This window comes from Pseudorasbora parva, chromosome 25 (genome assembly GCF_024679245.1).
Source record: "Pseudorasbora parva isolate DD20220531a chromosome 25, ASM2467924v1, whole genome shotgun sequence".
Taxonomy (NCBI): domain Eukaryota; kingdom Metazoa; phylum Chordata; class Actinopteri; order Cypriniformes; family Gobionidae; genus Pseudorasbora; species Pseudorasbora parva.
The window spans coordinates 6514814-6540321 of record NC_090196.1 but is presented as its reverse complement, the minus strand read 5'-3'; the positions used below and the strand labels follow the sequence as shown (position 1 = coordinate 6540321).

Below are 25508 nucleotides of genomic sequence, written 5' to 3'. Positions count from 1 at the left end.
CTGAGGTCGGGCAGGAACTGTTTCAATGCAAGAAACACTGCGAGCATCTCCAGCCGATTTATGTGCCAGTGCCGCTGATGTTCCTGCCATAGACCCTGGGATGAGCGACCACTCATGGTCGCCCCCCAGCCCGTGAGGGAGGCGTCTGTCGTTAGCGTTACGCGACGAACATGAGCCCCCAACACGGGACCCTGAGATAAAAACCCCGGGTTTTTCCACATGACCAGAGCACGTAGGCATCGCCGCGTGACTTTGATCGTGCGGAGCGGATTTCCCCTCGGGGAGAACCCTTGTGTTTTGAGCCACCACTGCAGTGGCCTCATGTACAGTAGGCCAAGAGGTATCACGTTGGACGCTGCTGCCATGAGACCTAACAGTTTCTGGAACTGTTTCACAGTGACGGCTCGGCCTAGCTTCTGTTCTTTGGCGGCTGCCAGGATCGACGCTATGCGTGTTGGCGATAATTGCGCCCGCATAATTATCGAGTCCCAGTTCACACCTAGAAAAGTGGTTCTCTGAGCCGGAGAAAGCACACTCTTCTTGGCGTTCAGCCTCAACCCCAGCTTCGACATATGGGCGAGAACAGCATCTCGATGCTGAACCGCCATCTGCTCTGTATTCGCTAGAATCAGCCAGTCGTCGATGTAGTTCAGTATGCGGATGCCCTGAAGACGCAGCGGCGCCAGAGCTGCATCCACACACTTGGTGAACGTGCGGGGTGACAGTGCTAGACCGAAGGGAAGTACACGATATTGGTATGCCTCTCCCCCGAAGGCAAACCTCAGGAACTTCCTGTGATGTGGACGGATGGAGACATGAAAATACGCATCTTTGAGGTCTATGGTGACAAACCAATCCTCCGATCTGACCTGCGCTACAATCTGTCTGAGTGTAAGCATCTTGAATTTGAGCTTGGCCACCGAGCGATTCAATAGCCGCAGATCTAATATCGGGCGTAAGCCCCCATCCTTCTTCGGCACGATGAAGTAACGGCTGTAAAAGCCAGACTCCCTGCTGGGAGGGGAAACCCTCTCTATAGCCCCTTTTTGCAGGAGTGTCTCTACTTCCTGTGCCATTACCAGAGCCTGCTCCGGGCCCACCACTGTAGGTAGGACACCGCAGAAAGGAGGTGGCCGACTTCTGAATTGAATGGCATACCCCTTTTCTACTATCTGCAGGACCCACTGAGATATATTTGATAGACGTTTCCATTCGTCTAGAAAATCTACTAAGGGAACCAGCCTCTCGAGGCTGGCCTCTGGTGTATTTTGAGCAACAAGCACAGTGCCCTGAAGCGGCGGACCGGCAGGGAACAACTGACTTGACTGCTCGGGGACCCCCCGAAGGGGGTGCGGACCACCCTCGGGTGGCCCGCGGAGACCGACTGCGCCCCGGCATTGCGGCAGGGTTGGCAGCGCGGCCCCCCGAGGGTGCCGTAGGGAAACGGGTACCGTAGGCAGGGGTAAGCACCGTTTCCCTACGGGGGGAACCACCCTCAGCGTCCTGACGCTTCTGGCGTCAGGAACGCTTCGACGAAGCCTTCTTGGCGATCAGGACTGTCCGCAGATCAGCCCTGCCCCTCGAAGGCTTCGTCTGAGAGCGCCGCCCCTGGTCCCCGCGCTGAGGGGGAGCCCGAGCGGCGACGCTCTGCTTTTGTTGTGCCCTGTGAGCTGAGCTCGTACTCGGCTTGGGCTGCCTGATGTCAGCGGCAGCCCCAGGGACCTGGACTCGGAGAGGGAGAAACTGCTTCAGCGCCGCAGCTTGTTTCTTTGACTCCTGGAACCTCTCGGTGACAGTGTGTACTGCGTCACCGAAGAGGCCACCAGGAGACAGCGGCGCGTCGAGCAGAAAGCTCTTCTCCCTCTCTTTGATTTCGGTGGGGTTGAGCCATAAATGTCTCTCCGTAGCCACCAATGCTGCCATCGAGCGGCCAACACATCTGGCCGTCTCTTTGGTGGCCCGGAGAGTTATATCAGCTGCTGTTCTAAGCTCATTTATGACGTCACCCCCCACTTCATCGCGTCCATCTAGATCCCTGAGCAGGTCAGCCTGATAAGCCTGCATAATTGCCATGGTGTGAAGGCATGCAGCAGCCTGACCTGCCGCCGAGTACGCTTTGCCCACCAGTGCCGACGTTGTTTTCAATGGTCTGGTGGGCAAAGTCGGGGCCTTTAGGGACGATGCCGAGGAAGGCGAGAGATGGCTCGCAAGCGTCTCTTCTACCTTTGGCATCGCCCCATAGCCGTAGTGCTTCAGCCCCATGATGTTACTATAGACCGTAGTCTGAGGGCTGAACACACGGTATGATGCCGGTCTCCTCCATGATGTTGCCACCTCGGTGTGCAAATCATGGAAGAATGGCAGGCCCCGCCGCTGAGGTTCTGAAGCGCGAGCGGGCAGGAATCTTTCGTCTAATTTACTAGAACGTCTCTTTCCTGCCTCAGATCTTTCTACGGGCCAGTCAATGTTTAATCTGGCCACGGCTCGCGCTAGAACCTCAACGAGCTCATCACTCGCAGGAGACTGAAGTGGCGAATCTTCAGTCGCGATGCTCTCAACGTCCACCTCCTCGGAGCTGGATAGTTGGAGCACCGGCGGCTCTCTCGGGGGGGAAGAAACCGCAATGCGTGCTTCCAAGCCCCGAGAAGAACCGCTGGATGGAGCGGGTGAGGGCAGAGATAAGGCAGCGCCCGTCTCAAACCCCTCCGCAACATCCAATTGTGAACCCCACGACTGCAGCCTCCGCTCTGCCTCGGCAGCAGCGGGACCAGAGCCGCGGGGAACACGAGCCGAGGCACCCTCCTCGAAGAGTGCCCGGCGGGAGCGCAGCGTTCTCAGTGGCATACGCTCACAGTGCTCGCAAGCAGCCCCCTCGAGGGCTGCCTGGGCATGCTGCGCTCCCAAGCAGGCAACACAAAGAGAGTGTGTATCCCCACTCGTGATGTAGCGTGGGCAGGGATGAACACACCTCTTAAAGTTACTGCTTTCGCTCGCCATTTCTCTATCTATTTTATTTTCTCTTTTTTGTAAAATATATGGAATATTTAACAAAGGGTGGAAAAACTCTTTCAATAGACAGACAAAAACACCAAATAGACAGACAGGTTCACACAGATCGCTTACTGAAGGCACAGAAGCTAGTTCCTGTTTGTTTTCACGGACGTTTTATAGCTTCCGGTCGATGACGTCATCACGCCGACGATCGATCTTTTTTCCGATGGAATGGTTCTACAGGCGCTTCACGACGCATTAACGCAGAGGCGTTCTCACAGCGTTTCGACGCAGCTCGAGTTCCCCGAAAGGGAACTAGAAAACATGATGAGGGACATTAGTTTACATTACCAATACTGTAGTATTACATTACCAATACTGTTCACTGAAAAATGTATTATTATTCACTAATTTCTTCTCATTAGTGTCGTATGGTGTCGTAAAAGTGTAAATTACAAAAAAGTTCTTGCATAATATATTAAAGGGTTAGTTCACCCAAAAATGAAAATTCTGTCATTAATTCCTCACCCTCATGTCGTTTCGACACCCGTCACACCTCCGTTCATCTTCACACACAGATGAAGATATTAGTGTTGAAATCCGATGGCTCAGAAAGGCCTTCATTGACACCAATGTCATTTCCTCTCTCAAGACCCATAAAGGCACTAAAGACGTCGTTACAAAGCCCATCTCACTACAGCGGCTCTACAATCATTTAATGAAGACACCAGAATAGTTTTTGTGCACAAAAAAAATAAAAACAAAGACTTATGTAGTGATGGGTCTATTTCAAAACAAAGTTTCGAGCCGTTATGAATAAGCGTATTTTTATTTTCCACCATCTTAGTATTGAAGGCTAGTATTGAAGACAATTATTTTGGCCGCTGGGGGTGAGTAGGGTACGCTGGCGCGTTCTGGCTGCCGCTCCTCTCTCTCCGTAGTGATGCAGCGTGCTTTCATGTTGGCCGGCAAGTTTTTCTTGGTGTTGGCCTGGTTGCTTTCTATCGGCTCTGTGGACTCACAGATAGGCTCATTGGGAGCTGGTGCAGACGAGGCTTTAATGAACATGGTCTTACAGTACACCTCTCGCCAGCTCTTATCCCTGAAGCGGAATTACTATCTGTCGGGGGACTCCTACGACCGCTGTGACAGGGCTGGATTATTGCGGCCCAAGCGGTATATTCATCGGAGCACAGGACGAAGCTACATCTTTTCCTCGTCATCCTCCATCCCAGTTTTGAACTACCGACGAAGGACTACAAGACCGCCATCCTCCGGGGCTGATCTAACTAACTTTTCTTCTCTGCCGTACGAGCGGCATCTCTGTGATGCGGTGGTGTCTACAAGCTCTTTAAAAGCCGCGTTACTGAACGCGCGCTCTGTGAACAACAAAGCTCTGTTACTGGCGGATTTTATTATGGACAAGGAGCTGGACTTGTTTTTCATCACGGAAACATGGCACAAACAGGACGATGGTTTTCTTTTTAATCAGCTGACACCAGCGGGCTTTGGACTCATTGACGTTTCACGAACTACAGGTAGAGGTGGTGGTATTATAGTTCTTTACAAACTGCAATACAAGATTCACCCTGTGTCCGTTCCTCCTTTTAAAACTTTTGAAAGTCTAGTTTTAAATGTGTCTGATACTCACTCTGCTCTCCATTCTGCCATGGTCACCATCTATCGACCTCCTAAACTGACTAAGGACTTTCTGTCTGAGTTTGCTGATCTTCTATCTATATTGTCCGTCAGATTTAAGAGAATTCTGATTCTGGGTGACTTTAACTTGCATGTTGATCAGAAAAATTGTCTCTTGGCCAAGGATTTTCTATCACTCTTGGACTGTTTTAATTTTTCTCAGTTTGTAAATGTCCGCACTCACTGTAAAGGACACACATTAGATTTAATTATTGCAAATGACTCATCTGTTTCTAATCTCTCTGTTGTGGATGCTGGACTCTCTGATCATCTAGCTATCTTTTTTAATATTGAGACATTTCATTCTAGTAGAGAGACTTCACGAATTATTTCTTTCCGTAAATGGCAATCTATTGATCATGCTACTTTTGCAAACTCGATTGTCTCTTCTTTAGTTGGGATGTCATCTGCTCCTCTTAACGATAAAATTTCAGCATTCAATAATGTCCTTACAGTCAACTTGGACATCTTTGCACCCATAAAAACACGTAATGTTTCATTTGCTCAATCAGCCCCCTGGTACAATGGTGACTTGCGTAGACAAAAGGCTATGTGTCGGAAATTAGAGCGAAAATGGCGTCACTCTGGTTTAAATGTGTTCCACCAGGCATGGAAAGATTGTTTGTCGAACTACAGAGTAGCCATTGAAACTGCAAGATCTACCTATTTCTCAAACATTATTGATAATAATCAAAGCAATCCCAGGAAGCTCTTTCATACAATTAACAGTCTGCTTAAAGCAGATGGGGTCAGTTCTCTGACTTTATCTGATGGGCTGTGTAATGAGTTTCTCAAATCTTTTAGTGAAAAAATTTATAATATTCGCACAAATATCCATTCTTTGCAGTCGGCAGATCTAGCAGTAAACACTCCTAGGTTCTCTGGCATTCCTTTATCCAAATTTACTTTATTACAACCTGAAATGCTCTGCAACCTGGTTTCTGGTATGAAAGCTACCACTTGTATACTTGATCCCATCCCTGGTAGCCTGTTTAAATCCTGTTTTGGTGCATTATGTCCCTCAGTTCTTGCTATAATAAATGACTCTTTGTCAACTGGGGACGTGCCAGCAGCACTTAAAACTGCTGCAGTTACTCCCGTTATAAAAAAGCAAAATTCTGATGTGAAAAATCTGTCAAATTATCGTCCAATCTCAAATCTATCATCTCTGTCTAAAATCTTGGAGGGTGTGGTTGCAGCTCAATTAAACAAACACTTAATTGAAAATAAACTATTTGAGCCGCATCAATCAGGATTCCGTAAATTGCACAGCACTGAGACTGCATTGGTGAAAGTCGCTAATGACTTACTAATTGCATCCGACTCCGGCTCCACGTCCATTCTCATTCTCTTGGATCTTAGTTCAGCCTTCGACACTATTGACCATGTCCTACTACTTAATCGCCTCGAACATGTATTTGGCTTGTCAGAGACTGTTCTTGACTGGTTCAAGTCCTATTTTACTGACCGTAGTCAATTTGTTTTTATGGGTGGTTATAGGTCCAAGGTTGGTTCTGTTCATACGGGTGTTCCACAAGGGTCAGTCTTGGGTCCTCTACTCTTTAATATGTACATCTTTCCACTTGGTCAATTATTACAATCTCTCAACCTTAACTATCACTTTTATGCTGATGATACACAGATTTATATCCATACAAGACCGGGTCAGCAAGTAAACGTTGGGCATCTCTCTAACTGTATTTCAGAGATACAGAGTTGGATGTCCAATAATTTTTTGTCTCTAAACGGCTCAAAAACAGAAGTCATGCTTCTTGGATCTCCACATCAACTGCGAAAGGTTGGGTCTCCTATTCTGTCTGTTGATGGCGTTGCACTGGAGCTTAAATCCAAATTAAAAAATTTGGGTGTCATATTTGACGCCACTTTGTCATTTGAGCCGTTTATCCAGAATACGGTTAAGACATCATTTTATCACCTCAGAAACATAGCTAGGTTACGTCCAATGTTATCCTTTTCAGTAGCTGAAAAGTTGATTAACTCTTTTGTTTTTACGCGGATTGACTACTGCAACGGTCTTCTAGCTGGTGTATCTAAATCATCACTGGATAAATTACAATATCTCCAAAATTCAGCGGCTAGAGTACTGTCTGGGGTCAGAGCCAGGGACCATATAACTCCGGTCTTGGAGTCCATGCACTGGCTACCTGTTAGGTACCGTATTGATTTTAAGATCCTTATGCTGGCTTATAAATCTCTGCACAATCTGGCACCTGAGTATCTAACTGATTTATTAATCCCATACACACCACGTCGCAATCTGCGCTCCTCTCAGAGTGGTCTTTTGGTTGTCCCGAAGACGCGGCTTCATACGTGGGGTGACCGAGCATTTTCTGTTTATGCTCCTAAGCTCTGGAATTCACTCCCGGCCGATATCAGGGAAGCAAATTCATTGGTGTCTTTTAAATCACTTCTTAAAACATTTTATTTTAGGATTGCTTTTACATGAACTTGATTTTATGTGCTTATTTGCTTGTACTTAAATCGTGTTTATTCATTTGCTGTTATGTTTTTATTTTTTATTTTTATGCTGTCTGTAAAGTGCTTTGAGAAACCTGCTTTTAAAGGCGCTACACAAAATAAATATATTATTATTATTATTATTATCTTTTCCACTCTGCAATCCTCTATTTAACAGAACTGGCTAATTTGCGTCCGTGAGGTAATGTAATGAATTATTAATTTCACAAGCTTTATCCTCTGAGCAACTCCTGGTCCCATGGAGGAATGAATATTGAAGATAAGAGTTACTAAGAGAAATCAACAATCTAAATTAAATCACAACTAATATTATGATCAGCAGTTAAGTTACAAACGTAACAAATTGAACAAAGTCACATAGAATTAGAGTCAGATCAAAATCATTAATGGAGTCAGATTTAAAATTCGATATGATCAAATTAAGTGCTTTTAACAGAAATGCTGAAAAGACTTACTCGCAGTAGTCCTTTGACCAGGCCGTTAGATTCCGTCCTTGGGCTAACGGATGGACCTTAAGTTCATAGCAGTTAAAGACATTTGAATTACTTCAGCATAGCAGTACAGATACATTTTCAATCAAACTATTAAACTTAAATTTGAGTCTGTTTTACATGTAAAGCAGCTGCATGTCCTTAACAGATCTGGATTTTAATAGAATTAGGGCTCAGCTGCAGTATATTCTTTTAAAACTACTCGATTCCTTTTTTTGTGGATATTTGTTATGTAGAATACAATGGATTGCAATGGCTCCTTCTGGAATCCCATTAGCTATGGCCCCAAGCACTCTTCACAATCTTCATATAATACACATATTAAATCAAATGCTTGTTTTATGTTTTGTTTTTTGTTTTTTTCATCGACCAGACTTTTGCAAAACTGGTGGTCTCGACGTAAGATGAAACGAGCAGGTGAGCAGAACAACAGTAACGAAGAGCTTCCGCAGTGGGATCGAGACTGGAACCTGCAGCCCATGAACGCACACGGCCTGGTGGACGAGTACCTGGAAATGGGTGAGTTCTGACAACCAACACTTATTGTGAGATTTAAAATGTTTTGTAATGTGTTGCAATTTTAAAATAGGCAGAAGTTAGTTCAAATTAATGATAACACACCTGGTTTAATGGAACAGATGGTTGACTTTATTGTCCATTTGAGGACTAAGGCTTGTTACAATTACAGTACACACTAGAACCTAGAATGTTTAAGGGGACCCTATTTACAAGATGTATGTTTTAGCTCAAAATACCCCACTTTTGTTAAAATTGCCACTTTTTTTTTTTGGGGGGGGGGGGGGGGGGACTTCTTGGTTACGTATGTAACCCTCGGGAACGGAGACCTACGTCATGACCGACGAACTGGGATCCCAATTCGTCGGTCATGACGTACGACCGACTGAAAGGGAACGTCTCGGTTACGTATGTAATCCTCGTTCCCTGAAGGAGGGAACGGAGACGTACGTTGTAGTGACCGACTGAAAGGGAACGTATCGGTTACGTATGTAACCCTCGTTCCCTGAAGGAGGGAACGGAGACGTACGTCGTAGTGACCGACTGAAAGGGAACGTCTCGGTTACGTATGTAACCCTCGTTCCCTGAAGGAGGGAACGGAGACGTACGTCGTAGTGACCGACTGAAAGGGAACGTCTCGGTTACGTATGTAACCCTCGTTCCCTGAAGGAGGGAACGGAGACGTACGTGGTAGTGACCGACTGAAAGGGAACACACTGTTTTTGTGTTCTGTTTTAAATGCAAATTAACTGGTGCTCCCAACCCCCTTTCAAGAAGAGGGCGGAGCTTCAAGAGCTCGTGCTCCAGGAGACTGGCAACTAGAGTCCTGCACTTGCCTCAAATCCAGGCCCTAGCCGACAGTGAGTTAACCCAACGCTTTAGCCTCTCAAACCACCACTTGACTGGTACTCGCCTATAATATAATCCATAAATATAAAACACAAACACATCAAGCTTCTTACAAAGTTAGTTTAAACCTTTACTATCACGATGACAAGTTGAGGCAGGCTGATGTTGCTTGCAATGGTGCATGCAAATGAAACGTGCTACACAATCTAAATAAAGAAGGAAATTGAATTGTCTCACCTAGCACCTCTCCTGCAAAATTAATATAAATCTGATCTTCAATTCCCACAAAGTTCACATCAATGAAAGCAACAGAAATGAGCTGCATTTTATTCATCATCATCAGCTCATTTCAAGATCAAAAACCGCAATATGAGAAAGAGTGACCTAAGTACTGGTGAGCTCATTTAGTCTCATTAGCTTTAATGAAGATGATTATGTGTTTTTGAGCAAACTAGTCTTGACAGTCGCAGTATCATGGTCTCAAGTTGTTTCCACCAGTGCAGCACTTCTCATTATTTCTTTTAATTAATGAATGTCTAAAATATAAAACGAAGGAGAAGCCTAAAAAAGCCTGGCCCACGTCTGAGGTATGACCTGGCGTAAATAAGTCAGGGCCGTCGCGTTCAGGCTGAAATGCAGGGCTCTACCGGCAACAACAAAACAGGACAATATCACGCACAGTAAAAGTCAGAGGCTGTCAGTTGCACTGTTCAGCCATCTTTCATAATAAATGCGTGTTTATGAATTACGCAGATAATGAGCATGGCGGGACAAAAATATCAACTTATCTCTGGTCTCCTGGTGCCATCACATGGTATCAGAAATCTCATGATTCCCACTTCTGAAGTCGTGATTACAAGCATGTAGCAATCAAGTGGATGATTTTAAAGGATTTTCATGTGAATTTTTAACTAGGAAACTTGTATTTACTGATAGCACGCGTGGGCAGCATCAGTGAAAACACACGTAAAACAATGAGGGGTGCGGGGTCATTTGAAGAGACTACTTTTGATGAGAATTTAAAAAAAAAACGAATGAGTGATTGGATTTTTACCATTATAGGCTGGTTGTTCTCACACACTGTGGACACACATATGTGTTTAAACACCTTATGAATTTTGCATAATAGGTCTTCTTTAAGTATTTTTAACAGGCCTGCATTCCTGCAATGCATTTTCCAAGCAGTTGTGTCAGTGTTTCTGCATTTGCATAAAGTATCTTTCTGTCCAAGTAAGCAATTTTTAGACTGGCTTCTCCACAAAAGGGTAAACGCTTGATTATAATGAGAGTGTTCTAGATTGGGAAATCATTTGCTTGTTGTGCAGATGGGCTGTATGTTTCATCTTTTTTCTGTACAGTTCTGCAGTTTGGTTTCACTACAATCTTTGTGGCGGCATTTCCTCTGGCTCCTCTACTGGCTCTGCTCAACAACATCATTGAGATCCGATTAGACGCCTACAAGTTTGTCACACAGTGGAGAAGACCCATGCCTGCCCGCGCTACTGACATCGGTCAGCCCTTTTCACCTCAATTAGCCCTAAACATAAGAAAACCAAGAGTTATTTGTTGTAATTACATTTAATATTTTGTATATTGAGATGGTTAGCACCAGTAATTACATTATAAAGAATAAGTTCATGCTTAATATCCCATACCTTAATATAGCAGATTATTTTACAGATTATTATCTGTCCTGGTATATTTCAATGTTTTGATAGATTAGTAGTTTTGATATCTTGTTTGTTTGTTTTTTTGTTTAATTAGGTATCTGGCATGGAATCCTGGAGGGAATTGGAGTTGTGGCTGTCATAACAAACGCCTTCGTCATTGCCATCACTTCAGATTACATCCCTCGCTTCGTCTACGCATTCAAATATGGGCCCTGTGTGGACAAGGGTTACCGGCACGAGAAGTAAGAAGACTTAAAAATAGCTGCAAGCAACAATTACAGGGCTAAAACAAAACAATGTGTTATCCTAAAGGATTATTAGGAACACCATACTAATACTGTGTTTGACCCCCTTTCGCCGTTAGAGCTGCCTTAATTCTACGTGGCATTTTAGTACAGTCAACTCATTGGCATGTTCAAGAAACCAATATGAACTGATTCGAACTTTGACATGGTGCATTATCCTGCTGGGAGTAGCCATCAGAGGATGGGTACATGGTGATCATAAAGGGATGGACATGGTCAGAAACAATGCTCAGGTTGGCCGTGGCATTTAAACAATGCCCAATTGGCACTAATGGGCCTAAAGTGTGCCAAGAAAACATCCCCCACACCATTACACCACCACCACCAGCCTGCACAGTGGTAACAAGGAATGATGGATCCATGATCTCATTATGATTACGCCAAATTCTGACTCTACCATCTGAATGTCTCAACAGAAATCAAGACTCATCAGACCAGGCAACATTTTTCCAGTCTTCAACTGTCCAATTTTGGAGAGCTTGTGCAAATTGTAGCGTCTTTTTCAAGTTTGAGCGTGGCATGTTGTTGGTGCCAGACGGGCCGATCTGAGTATTTCACAATTTGCTCAGTTACTGGGATTTTCATGCACAACCATTTCTAGTGTTTACAAAGAATGGTGTGAAAAGGGAAAAGCATCCAGTATGCAGCAGTCCTGTGGCCAAAAATGCCTTGTTGATGCTTGAGGTCAGAGGAGAATGGGCTGACTGATTCAAGCTAATAGAAGAGCAGCTTTGACTGAAATAACCACTCGTTACAACCAAGGTATGCAGCAAAGCATTTGTGAAGCCACAACACGCACAACCTTGAGGCGGATGGGCTAAAACAGCAGAAGACCCCACCGGGTACCACTCATCTCCTCTACAAATAGGAAAAAGAGGCTACAATTTGCACGAGAATTGGTTCACCAAAATTGGACAGTTGAAGACTGGAAAAAAGTTGCCTGGTCTGATGAGTCTCGATTTGTTGAGACATTCAGATGTGGAGTAAGAATTTGGCACAGAATGAGACCATGGATCCATCATGCCTAAAATGGCCCCCACAGTCACCAGATCTCAACCCAATAGAGCATCTTTGGGATGTGGTGGAACGGGAGCTTCGTGCCCTGGATATGCATCCCACAAATCTCCATCAACTGCAAGATGCTATCCTATCAATATGGGCCAACATTTCTAAAGAATGCTTTTAGCACCTTGTTGAATCAATGCCATGTAGAATTAAGGCAGTTCTGAAGGTGAAAGGGGGTCAAACACAGTATTAGGATGGTATTAGTATTGGTATATATATATATTACAACATTTTGTCCTCAAAGTTGATGTTTTAGAAGCAGGAAAAAATGGGCAAGCGTAAGGATTTGAGCGAGTTTGTCAAGGGTCAGAGTATCTCCAAAACTGCAGCTCTTGTGGGCTGTTCCCGGTCTGCAGTGGTCAGTATCTATCAAAAGTGCTCCAAGGAAGGAACAGTGAAGAACCGGCCACAGGGTCATGGGCGGCCAAGGCTCATTGATGCACGTGTGGAGCAAAGGCTGGCCCGTGTGGTCCGATCAAACAGACGAGCTGCTGAAGCTCAGATTGTTCAAGAAGATGGTGTCAGAATACACAGTGCATCACAGTTTTTTATGGAAATTATCTGCATAGAGTTGATTGTACTGACTGTATTTAGACATACAAAAATAATTTATCTTGATTATTATAGATAATAGGTTGCATTCAAAACCCTTAAATGAAGCTTTGCATTGCTAATGCTTTTTATTTGTGTCTTGTCTGTCTTTACACAGATGTCTAAGAGGATACTTGAACAACAGCTTGTCTGTTTTTGACATGGGTGAATTAAAGAACGGAACTTTCCAAAATCAGTACTGCAGGTACTGCAACACCAAGGCTACAGTTGTGGTTACACAGTATTCATTTGGTTTTTTGTCTCTTTCTGGAGGTCAAATTATGTTATTCCCCTGATTTCGGGATTATTCTGTTATTCTTTAGATATCGGGATTACAGAGCTCCTCCGTGGAGTCTTGAACCCTATGATTTCACCTTGCAGTTTTGGCATGTTTTGGCTGCCAGACTTGCCTTCATCATCGTCTTTGAGGTGAGTGCTACTTCACGTTTTTACAATATTATTTGGGTAGTTTTATAGTATTCACAGTGTAGTTTTGAGGAAGCTACTCTGAAACGTTAGCTTGCAAAGCTAAAATATATTCATAATTTTAAGTAGGTAAGTTAAAGTAAAGCTGCCCTTTGATAAATTTAGTACAATACAATGTCCATCTGGTACAAGAGAGCTGTGCAGGTAAACCTCTCTCACCCTGCACTCAGAAGGTGACTGACACTACAGGCTGCAAATCCACAAATCCTGCAAAAAGACTAAACCCACGCCTTAGTCTCATGCTGACTATCGCTGGTTCAGGCCCCTCTTAGAGTGGCCTGCGAGGAACCAGTTGACGTGGTGCCGTGACCCGAATGGGAATGAGGTTTAGGATGGTGAGTGTAAATGTAGGCCAACTGGTACGTAATAGCTGTGTAAATAAACCTCATGGCGTGTTCTTTAGCGTGCTCTTAACACACCTCAATTCAAGCCCCGTTTTCAAAGTAGGTCAAGAGGAACTAGATACGCAAATGGTGCTTTTCTGCTGCATTGAACGACTCAGCTTGGCTCGGCTCGCTTTCCTTTGGCTCGGTTTGCTTTTCCACTGCAGTTTAGTACCGCTTCAAAGTGGGTGGGATTATACACTGATCGTTAAAGTGGCACCGTCACCCTATTTTCTGACCACGATATACAGCCATTTATTTTTTCAAGTTGCATGCAGCTGATGTAGTGATGATTTTCTATGACTAATCAGTGATCTGCAGTGTTTACAAGTCACATTTTAGTATCAGTATGGCTCACTTGGAACCTCAACCGATGTGGTACTACAAAAAGTACCAGGTACCGTACACAGTGGAAACCACCCCAAAAATGAGCTGTACCATGCAGTGGAAAAGCACCAAAAGTAGCTAATCTCACATAGCCAGACCTTTGACTGTTGGCCAAGAACTCCCCGAATGTTTTATTGTTGGAAAAAAATTGTCAAATGATTAGAAAAAAAACTCTCAGAAAAAAAGGTACAGTGGAGGAACAATTTTGTTACTTGAGGAACAAAACGTATAACTGTACACAATTGGTCCTTAGAGTACAATTATACCACAGTTTTCCTCCACTTAGAGCAGGAGTAGGCAAGTTCAGTCCTAGTGAGTCGCTGTCCTGCTGAGTTTGGCTCTAACCCTGAAAAACATCTCTTATTGAGACTTAACAGGTTTAGATGTTAATGTTTTATTGAAAATGTTTGGTCACCATCATGGTGATCAGTGTTTCCTTTACTTGGCCAGTTTGACAGTTCCTGGCTTTTAATGTGAATCTGTGTTTTTATTTTATTTTATTTTACAGTGTTAACAAAACATAATCTGTTCAAATAAAACAAAAAGCCATAAACTTAAAATGTTATGAAGAAAAAATTTGACTAAACTCATCACTGACAAAAAAATATAAATAAATAATATTCACCAACAATTCTTTATTGCCACAGATTAGACATTCTGAATTTAGATTTTAAATGCATTCTAGGGAGAAAAAAAGTTTAGACGCACACAGATATCAAGAATGAGCATATGAATCTCAACAATAGTGACATACTTAATGCTGCATTGCACGCTGGGAGCCATGAGTTTTATACTGTGGTGGATAAGTAGGGTTGGAGCTAAACTCTGCAGGAAATCAACTCTCTAGGACCGAACTTGCCTACCCCTGACTTAGAGGTACAAAAATTAATCCTTAAGGGTATCACCCCAGTGATGGATTTATTTATTTTATTTATTTTTGAGAGTGTATGTCCAAATATACAGTATTCTTAAAATAATCAGCAAAAAAAAAAAAAAAAACTTCAATGACTTACAATAGACTGCAAAATTATATTATTTAATGTGTATGCATTTTTTATTGTCTGTTGTATTCTCCATAGCACCTTGTGTTTGGAATTAAGACCTTCATAGCCCACATGATTCCAGACATGCCTAAAGACCTGTGTGATCGCATGCGCAGGGAGAAATACCTAATGCAGGAGATGGTGTATGAGGCGGAACTGGAGCACCTGCAGAAAGAGCGGAAAAAGAATGGCAAACGTTATCACCATGAGTGGCCTTAGCCGTGCCTGCCCATAAATACACAGAAAAATGCCCACTGGAGAATCACATACCATACCCACAAAAGCACATAAATGCCTGAGAGTGGTAAACAAATGTCTTCGCGCAACTGCAGCACATATGTGAACACAGACATTCATGTACGACCGTTCTGCTGCCTTGGATGGCTAGCTTTATTGACTCCATGCATGGGCTGCCCATTTCAGATTTTCATTGCTGTGATAAACCAGGGAGCGGATTCAGTGTTTGAGGTCAAAACCTGATCTCCAGGTGGGCCTTTAGAGCCAGGAGACCAAAGAGGTCTCCGCACCAAAGAGGTTCTTCGACACTTGACCCCTGCCTGAGACCTCCAATCATCCTGTTTTTACTCACTACAGCACCAGTTCTCAAACTGTAATGATTGGCTACTTCAAAAAACAATTGGCTAGTTTAGGTATATTAGCTAAAAGTAGTTATGACAAAAACTAAACAGAAGTCTTGCCACATTTAAAAGTTTGAGAACCACTATATCTGAGACAACCCTGATGATGTTTTGTGGATAGAATTGTGAAAGATCCGTTTTGAGAGGGTGGAAAGAGTTGAATTAATTTTGGACCAGGAGGAAATGCAACTAATTGGATTTGCGCAAGCACAACTGGATCCGTCTGCCTTCGTAATGGTCAAAGAAAGGTCTGTTCCTGAGTAAACTGCTGCAAGAGTTCAAGGTGAAGGTCACATGAAGGAGTTTCACTTTTGCTAACCCTCGCTATGTCCATGTGCCGGATCGTCAACTTTGAAATCAATGGATTAAAGTGTTCTCTGACACACAGTAAACTCCAGTGTGGAGGTGGGAAATAACTATGATAATATTCGTTGAACACGCATCCTTCCCAGCATGGCCTACGGTGACGCTGCTCTTTCATCTGTGTCCTATCATAGTTCTGAATGGAGCGCTTGTGCGGTTGGATTGTTTACTATGCAGAAGAAGGGCTTTTGGAGTTCCTGTTCTCTGCTTGTCTACTAGTCTGCGTCTCTGTCTGTGCGTGGCAGCTATCATCCCGCTGTGAAGCAGATCTCTACCTGGTGCCAGGCAATGTGACGACGTTTACTTATGAACATATTTACCGAATACGCCCTCTCTCTTCGCTTGCCAGCATCTCACATTGTGATTCTTGTTACAAAAGTGGTTTCTGGTAAAAAATTACCAAATAAAAATCAGTTTGTTTATGCAATTGAACAGTTTTTATGTACTACATCGCCTTCAAAAAGATATGCAGATCTGTCTTTCAATACAATGTCATTTTGTCAAGGCAAATGGCCAACTTTGGCAAAATGGTGATATAAATAACACGCATGTTCTTTTTTTAATTGCATGTTGTTTCTTTGTTTTTCATTATTATATAAAATACTATGTCCTTGTCCATGTGCCTGGTTTTGTAGTGTGTGTGTGTGTGTGTGTGTGTGTGTGTGTGTGTGTGTGTGTGTGTGTGTGTGTGTGTGTGTGTGTGTGTGTGTGTGTGTGTGTGTGTGTGTGTGTGTGTGTGTGTGTGTGTGTGTGTGTGTGTGTGTGTGTGTGTGTGTGTGTGTGTGTTCCGATGCCTACATTTCTTGCTCGGCTGTGATGTATTTTGTGTGTTTATGGTTCCATCAGCCCATGTGCCCACCTACCTTAGCTCATGGAATTGCATCTCTGTACTGCATGAATGTACTGTAAATGTTCTGAGTCCAAAAGTGTTCAGCACACATCTAGAGTGTGCTAAGTTAAATGCGGTTTCCCACAATGCAATGTTTTTGACATAACTTGCAATACCATAGAGTGCTGCAGTGATGATGTATTTTGTAGTCCAACCCAGAAGTTAGCTTCACCCTGGTTCAACAAAAAGCCAATGGGATTTTTTTTCCATTGGCTTTGGATTTCTGCAGAAAACTTCTCAGGTTATGCATGTAACCATGTGTCCACTGTGTCATGGAGTGGAGGCCTCAGCATGACAACTCTCTAAATCGAGAGGAGAACTAACTACGTCCGGCACCTAGGACAGATTACTAAATAGGATCACATAGAGTGAGAAGAATACTTGATATTGATATCCAAGCAGAGCTCTGAGGAGCGGAAGCCTCTACAAAGCAACTCTATAGCAAGAGGAGGCTTAACAACACTCCATATACAGCCAGAAATCAAGGAGGCTCAGAGGGAGGCTAACAACTCAGTACCACTGCCTGGTCGAGCTCTGGACGGAGGCCTCGGCATGATGACTCGAAGTGGGAAAAGGTCTACAATGTTCCCCACTCAGGACAGCTTCCAAGGACACTCGCCTAGTGCCTAACAACGCAGAACTGCCATCCAGGCAGAGCTCTGGGGAGCAGAAGCCTCAGCAGGATAACTCTATAGCGGGAAGAGGCCTAGCAAAACACTCCAGTTTAGGTGCATCAGCCAAGGGTCATCGGAGGGTGTGGGCGGAGGCTCTTTGCAGACTTCTGCGTGTCCCGTTTTTTGTGACTTGTGAAGCTCTACCTGCACCTCTACAATCCATCATTAAAACAATATAATAATTTTGGATATACCCCCCTTTGGAGGTATGGACGGAACCATCCTGGTGGTGGTGGGGAGGATGGAGGTTATTGTTGCATCGGCATCTGCGAACATGTGTAAGTACGACCTTTATACAGAAAATATGAAGACGTGATTGGATAGAGATTAGGTTAATAAGTGACGAAGTGATTAAGTCTTCCTGGCAGAACTTAAGCTGAAGCTTCCATATCAGTGACATTGTTGAATATTCAGTGTAGTGAGAATGAACTAAGAACGGAAGCCTCAGCATAACGGCTATCTAAAGCGAGAGGAGGCCTAGTATGCCCAACGCTAAAAACAGCCATCAAGGAGGCGCGCAGATCGCCTAACAACTTGATACAGTTGCCCAGGCAGAGCTCTTAGAAGTTTAGGCCTCAACCTCAATCTTCTGTGAAAGCTTTAAATGAAGAGGCTTACAGAGAGCCTAACAACTTGACACTAGTGCCCGGCTGAGCTCTCTAAAGTGAGAGGAGGCCAACTGGTGTGCAGCGCTCAGAACAGCTTACCAAGGAGGCTTCACAAAGCCTAACAACTCAGACCCACTATTCATTATGTACAGTTAGAAATGTTTTCCATAATGTCTATATAATAATAATAATAATTACTACACTATTCTGTCTCTACTTTCTTAGAATTAGATACATGCATAGGACAAAAGTATTTTTTGAGCCAACAAAAGAAGCCAAAAAAGTACACTTCCTGTTTGCCTCGTCAATGTTCTGCCTGCAACCTCACGCTTAATCCCGTCTCACCGCAATGGCGACCGCGGGACCCGAACCGCTGAGTGCAAGCACGAAACTATCATCCCCCAGGAGAGTCAAGCCTCCTTACCGGTCTCATACCTAGTGCATACCTTTCAAAAGGGAACAAGTTACACGACTAACAAAAGTTAATGATTCTTACATGTTTTGTTCATCATGCTAATCTTCTCAAATGAACAGCTTTTATTCATTGGAATGCCTAAATACAATCTCCAGAATTAAAAAGCTAAATGTAGGCTATAAATGGTTGCATGTCTTGAGTGTTACCACCATAAGCTTCTTAAACTCTTTCTGTCTTAATTAATATTTTCTTAAATCCCTATTTAGTTAATTGTTTGCAAGATTGTGATCATAAACACAACCAGGCTGTGAAAGTGGACTAGTGCAAGTAGGTATAACTGCAGACCGGAGCTCTCCAAAATGGGGCGTGAACTCCAAAAGTGAAGTCCAAAAGTAAGCAGAACCTTCAAGTGCAAAGACTTTCGCTATTGGCTCTGACTTCATCCAATTGTTATTGACTTACATTTCAAAATAAATGTTAGTAAATTAAAAACTGTTTCTAGTTGATATTAGAACAAAACGTTGTAAAATATGCCTATATAAATATGCTCCATGAGAGAGGATCCCAGAACTCGAGGCCAGTGGCATTCGGACCACAGTTTGAATCTCTGCTCAATGATATAAGCGTGAATCCCCTGCGAGCTATCCCAGTGCAGGTGTGGAAAAATTAGACTTTATCGCTGTGTTCTAACCAATAGGGGCATTGGATTTGCATGGTAGTGACGCTGGGTGCGACTAAAAATGTGCCAATGTTCTGTGAGGTCCGGTTGGAATGTTACGGATATTATTAACTGCTTATCTCCTGAACTGCCATTTTCTTTTGAATGCTATAACAAAGTTTGCTGTTATGGGAAGAAGAAGGAAGGAACTGGTGAATGTTCAAATACTAAAAAAAAAAAAAAAACTGAATGTAAAAACAGCAGCCTCCTCACAGACGACTTGGTTCTTGGTCCAGTGCCCGGACACTCTCTCGCTGGGTCATTCTTACAACCAAGAGGCCGGTGTCATGCGATGGTACTGGACCTCTGTGTGATGGCTTGATCCTCCTCCGCCCCCTGGTGGCCGGCGGTGGCTCTTCCAGCTGAGGGCAGCCAGCAGCAAGTGCCCCGTCCCCTGCTCCACCCCTCCACTCCCTCTTGGACAGCAGCCACCCCTCCTCAACCCAGGAGCTCGGAAACCTCCTCCGTCCCACCGGGTCTCCCATCGCTCCAGCACCACCGCATCGGGCAGCCATCTGTGGTCTTCTTTCTTTTGTGCTGCCTGAACTCCTCAGCACATTCTGATCCCCCTCAGAATGTCCCATTAGGGTTTCGACACCAATGTAACAAAGTTCATTGTTATGGGAAGAAGGATAAGAAGGAAAAATGGCAGCCTCCTCATGGACAACTGCCGCACACACATAATAAAACATAAACCAAACAACACATAAATTCCAGACCTGGTCCTCGCTCATCCTTCACTGTCATCTCTTCTTCTTTTACGCATCCGAGCTCCTCCGTGAGACATGAGACCGGTGCAGCGCAGCTGGTGCTCATTATCTCTCTTGTCCCGTTCCCACAGTTCCTCGGGCTCGACTGCTTGCTTACGCACACTATTTAGCTCAAATCCTGCCTTGCAGTCAATTTCACTGTTTAAGATGAGGATGTAGGGAAGGTTTATCGGTTATAATTTTCTGTAGCATAGCATTGTAGGAACTCATCACTGTGATTGACATGACCAATGCAATCTTTACAAATGGCTGTGGGGTAGAGTTTGTGCACTGAACTGGATTTGGGAGGGTCCACACATGCGTGTAATGCTCCTGTCTGTCAATGGGAAGAAGCCCCACCCTATTTTGAGTTCCCACCCCCATTTGGAGATCTCCAGGCTGAAGCTATACCCTTCTCAACTATTGAGTAGATGCGTTTACCTGTTCACCTTGATGACGTGTATGTCCCTGACAACCTCCATAGTCCCATTTGGCCACGTTAGCAACTAACTTTTAAAGTAAAAACGCTAAAATCACAAGTGGAGTAAAACTTGTGTATTTTATGTGGTAAAATAAAACAATCTTGATATTGTTAACCACACACCTTATTTCAGGCATTTAACCAAAAGCCCGTTCAAAAAAAAAACACACACACACAAAAACCCACTGACTTCAGAATAATGGAATCAGAAGTGCTAAAATCATAATCATAAACTCATTTCCAGGTTTTGACCTACAAAATGACCTGTCATCATGCAGCACTACTTTTTCCCAGTTTGATTGATAAACTAGAAGTAATGTGATGATTATTAAATCATTCTGGAATTCCAAAAACGGAGTCAAATCGCAGATTTACCAAGATTATTTCTAAGATATTACCTGATGCTACTAGATATTACTTGAGTTATGTAGCCACAATGTAGCATACCATGAAACATTTATCCTTGCATAATGGAAGCTGTTTTACATACTATTTAAAAAATAGTATGCTATATTCATAAACGGTTTAAGCAGTAATTTAATATTCCACCCAAACATAGTCTACTGTAAAAATAAAACATCATTCATACAGTTTGAGCATAAAGCAGATGTGATGATAGAATTAACTCTGGGACAATGGACATGGAAGACATTTTGCTTGTTTGTTTAATTTCTTTGTAAAACTTTAAAATGTTGTGTTTTCATTTGGCATGTATGTGTGCACGTTTAAATATGTGCGTTTATAATTGTGTGTGTGCATGTGTGTGAAAGAAAGAGAGTTTTGTAACGCTGATGAAGTGAGTGCTCCCAGCATGCATCTCATTCAGTTTTTCGAAACCCAACGCAATGGCTATGTTCGAAATGGCATACTACCCTACTACTCATACTATTTCTGCAGTTTTTAAAAACTGTGTGAAGTGTTCATTTTGTGTATGCATGGATTATGACTTGCGACGTGATAAAATGTCCAGTATAGAGCTGTGTGCGCTCAACTTGACCTTAAATTTCAGTGTGACAAATGCACTGAAAGTGACATGAACCCTGATTCTACCGTTCTCATCAATAGCACATTTTTATTTTATTTTAGATAACTTATACCACAGAGTTCATTTAAATTACATGCAATGTAATGAGGCCATGTGACCACTATGTAACACTACTGTTCAAAACATTTATCACTGCATAATGTGCTTTCTTTAACATACTTAAAAATATCAGGCACTTTACAGTGTATACTATAAGCAGGAAGTATTCAAGAAGTACACAAGTATTTCCTTTCGAACACAGTCAGTGCATCTGTCCTCCTCAGGCCCTTTGAGTGTTTGCAAATGGGAACTCTGTATCATATTTTCTTAGCTTGAATCAAGTATTGATTTTTTAGGTATATATTTTTGCACTTTCTATTTGCATGGGTACAGACCCCATATGGGTATAGTATGCACAGACACAAAAAAAGAAACTTAAATTGTGTTCTTGCGTCGTAGATACTTAAATTAAAGTTTAATTTCATGAAAACACTTTAGGAGTGTTAGTATTTCCTGTTCTCTCTATTTAGGAATCACATTTGAAATAAATAAAAATCTATGTGAAAAACTAATCTAAAAACTAGTCCCTGGTCTACTTTGGAACAATTTTAGGGTCAACATTTAGGTCCCGACAAGACCAGTTGAGATTATTGTTGTATTAGAAAACTCATGTTCGTTTTGATGCTTTGTATGTTATGGACGCTGAGCAGGACCTGTCGGTAGAATGGAAATGTGAGGCTGCTGATCTAAAAAAGGAAGTAGTCTTTACTGTAACACGCCATTTTCTTGGTGTACTGTAATCTATGCATGACCTGGTTTATGAGCCCAGCCCATCTAGGGCTCTTGACAAACCCTTGTGTATTTGTGCACTTTTTACTGTGAAGTGTGCATGGCCTATATCTGCTTAAACCAGAGAAGACTGATCTGAGATCTGTACATGTAGTGGTTCATCATCGTGAATGATCAGCTGTTAATGGGGGTGTGGTGATCTCGTTAAACATTTTTTACAGGCTATTGGACAACAAATATATTCAGGGTTTATCAAACACGCTTGGTAGTGTGTAAAATGTCTTCATTGAAAATGCCTGTCAAAAGCACATGAAACAATAAAAATGTGTAGAAGTATTGAGCAACAGCATGTACTTAAACAATCATAGTCAATGCTTAACATGGAATTTGGTTCTAACTATTACTTGATTCCTGCAACATTAATCATTAGTCTAATTTCAAAGCAATGTAATTGTTACTAGTAATGAGATGGATGCTATTTTGCTGTAAAAATGTCACTGTTTACATTACATAATGCATATGAATAATGTTCAAATGACAGTTATGCAAAGCCAATGGGCCTCATTATGAAACACGAGCAAAATGAACTGTTGTGCAATCTGTTCGTACACTGTAAAAAATTATTTAGAAAAAAAGTTACATTGAAATTAAAATTTTGAGATTCGACAACCTTTATTAAAAGATTATTAAAAGATTTTGTAAGCATATTGGGTAATTGTGCACTGTAAAAAATGTTGGTTGATTTTTTTTTTGGTTTAACTTAAAAAAGTAAGTAACCTGGTTGCCTTAAAAATTTGAGTTTATTGAAATTAAAAATTTGAGTTGATACAATGAAGGAAATTTGTTTAATAAATTGAAACTCAAAATATTTTTGTATCTGAACCACATAAAAAAAATTGATAAATCATGAAAATAGCACAATTTGGCATGTTACACTGCGTCATCAGAAACAATTACCCAATATGCTTACAAAATCTTATAATAATATTTTAAAAAAGGTTGTCAAATCTCAAAAAATTGTCATTGTAGTAACTCAAAAATTTAATTTCAATGAACTCAAAATTTTAAGGCAACCAGGTAACTTTTTTTCTAAATAATTTGTTACAGTGTGTGCTTTATTTCTGATGACGCAGTGAAACATGCCAAATTGTGCTGTTTTCATGATTTATCACATTTTTTATGTGGTTCAGATACAATAATATTTTGAGTTTCTATTTATTAAACAAATTTCCTTCATTGTATCAACTCAAATTTGTATTTTCAATAAACTCAAATTTTTAAGGCAACCAGGTTACTTACTTTTTTAAGTTAAACCAACAAAAACCAACATTTTTTTTGACAGTGTACCTATTATTGATCCCTGTACATGCGATTCATGGCTGAGGATTATGTTAAATTAACTTACGAATTATTGGTGTTCATTAACATATACACGTTTCAAAACTTTTAAATCTGAGAGTTTTTGGGAAGGTCCATTTGTATGCAAGATGTTACTCATATGCAGTCAAACTAAAATTGATTCAGACACGGTCAACGTTTTGTCACATTATCACAGTTTATTCACTACAGTTTAGAAAATGGTAATTACAAGAACTCGGAGGTAAAATGCCAGAATACACTCATCTTGATAATGTCAGATCACTTTGATAGGAAGGGATGTAATGGATCACAATCAACCAATCAGCCGTTAGATTTAAGAACACAATTAGATAATACCAATGTCGCTCAACCAATGACCAAGCAATGCTTCATTTGGTTTAGACTGTGGTGTCAAAGCTCACAAACACTTCAGCAAAACATGGTCAGGTCTGATTAATTTTGGTCTCAAAATATGAGTTTTATTGGTAGATTTCTGATGTCCGAATGATTTTTGGTTAGACTGTATCATGAAAGAATGTGTGCAATGTGTACCATGATTTTGCCAAGTAGGACATCCAAACATCCCCGATAGTCCTGGAACAACATCGCCATCTAGCCTTTAGATTTCGGAGTTAGAGATGGAGTTGGGTCTTGACAAAAATTGATTAGTTCATGTTAGCTAATGAACCTTATTGTAACGGTTCATTAGTTGAACTAATAATGCATTGAACTTATAAAGCTTTTATTTATCTTTAATGTTAATTTCAACATTTACTAATGCACATCTTGTTATCATTAGTTAATGCACTGTGAACTAACATGAACAAACCATGAACAGCTGGATTTATATTAACTGAAGAAAGATCAACGAACAGAGGGGTAGTTCATGTTAACTAATGCATTAACTAATGTTAATATATTATTAACAATTGTTAGTTTATGGTTAGGTTTTCAGAAATGTATTCAGTAAGAGATTTATGAGAAACACTATTGCTATTTGAAATTGACTCCAATCAACTTCAATCAACTTTATTTATATAGCGCTTTTACAATCACGATTGTGTCAAAGCAGCTATACAGTGTCAAACAGGATAATATTGCGACTCCCAAACAAGCTTACCCCGGTCCCCTACACTGTAAAAAAATATTGTTGGCTTAATTAAAAAAAGTAAGTAACCTGGTTGCCTTAAAATTTTGAGTTTATTGAAATGAAAAAAGGTAGTTGATACAATGAAGAAAATTGGTTTAATAAATAGAAACTCAAAATAGTTTTGTATCTGAATCACATAAAATTATATATATATATATATATATATATATATATATATATATATATATATATATATATATATATATATATATATATATATATAATATATATATATATATATATATATATAAATCATGAAAGTAAAGTTTTGTCTTCACAAAACACACACAATTAAAATCTTTAAATAATATTTGAATTAAGGTTGTCGATTTTCAAAAATGTTTATTGTATTAGGGTTCGGGTTAGAGTTAGGGTTAGACTCAAATTTTTAATTTTAATGATCTCAACATTTTAAGGCAACCAGATAACTTATTTTTGAAAAAAATGTTTACAGTGTACCCGAAAGAAACACACCTCTCCCTTTGCTTTGTGAAGCATAGCAAAACCAAAATTACCAACGCAAACTCTGTGCCTGTTTTCTGGCCTTTTTGCTCTCTAACATCTCCAGCTTTTCCCATATTACTGCAGGTCTTAGCTCTTGCCTGACTGTAACCCCTTCTTTTTCCAGTTATATTCCTCTGACCTTTTCCTCTTTGGTAATATCTCAACCATCTCTC

The 25508-nt window shown here is 41.7% G+C and overlaps 1 protein-coding gene across 3 annotated transcripts in view; it reads left to right on the top strand.

Annotated features, from left to right (window-relative positions):
* The window catches only part of ano3 (anoctamin 3), a 167725-nt gene extending 151134 nt beyond the window's left edge, over positions 1–16591 (top strand). For all 3 annotated transcript variants that reach the window (XM_067437075.1, XM_067437077.1, XM_067437076.1), the window contains 6 exons: positions 8053–8198; positions 10403–10555; positions 10809–10956; positions 12794–12880; positions 12999–13104; positions 15011–16591. In XM_067437075.1, the coding sequence (XP_067293176.1) occupies positions 8053–8198; positions 10403–10555; positions 10809–10956; positions 12794–12880; positions 12999–13104; positions 15011–15193 (823 nt within the window). In that variant the 3' untranslated portion in view covers positions 15194–16591. The remainder of the gene's footprint in view (positions 1–8052; positions 8199–10402; positions 10556–10808; positions 10957–12793; positions 12881–12998; positions 13105–15010) is intronic.
* The last annotated feature ends 8917 nt before the right edge of the window (positions 16592–25508 follow it).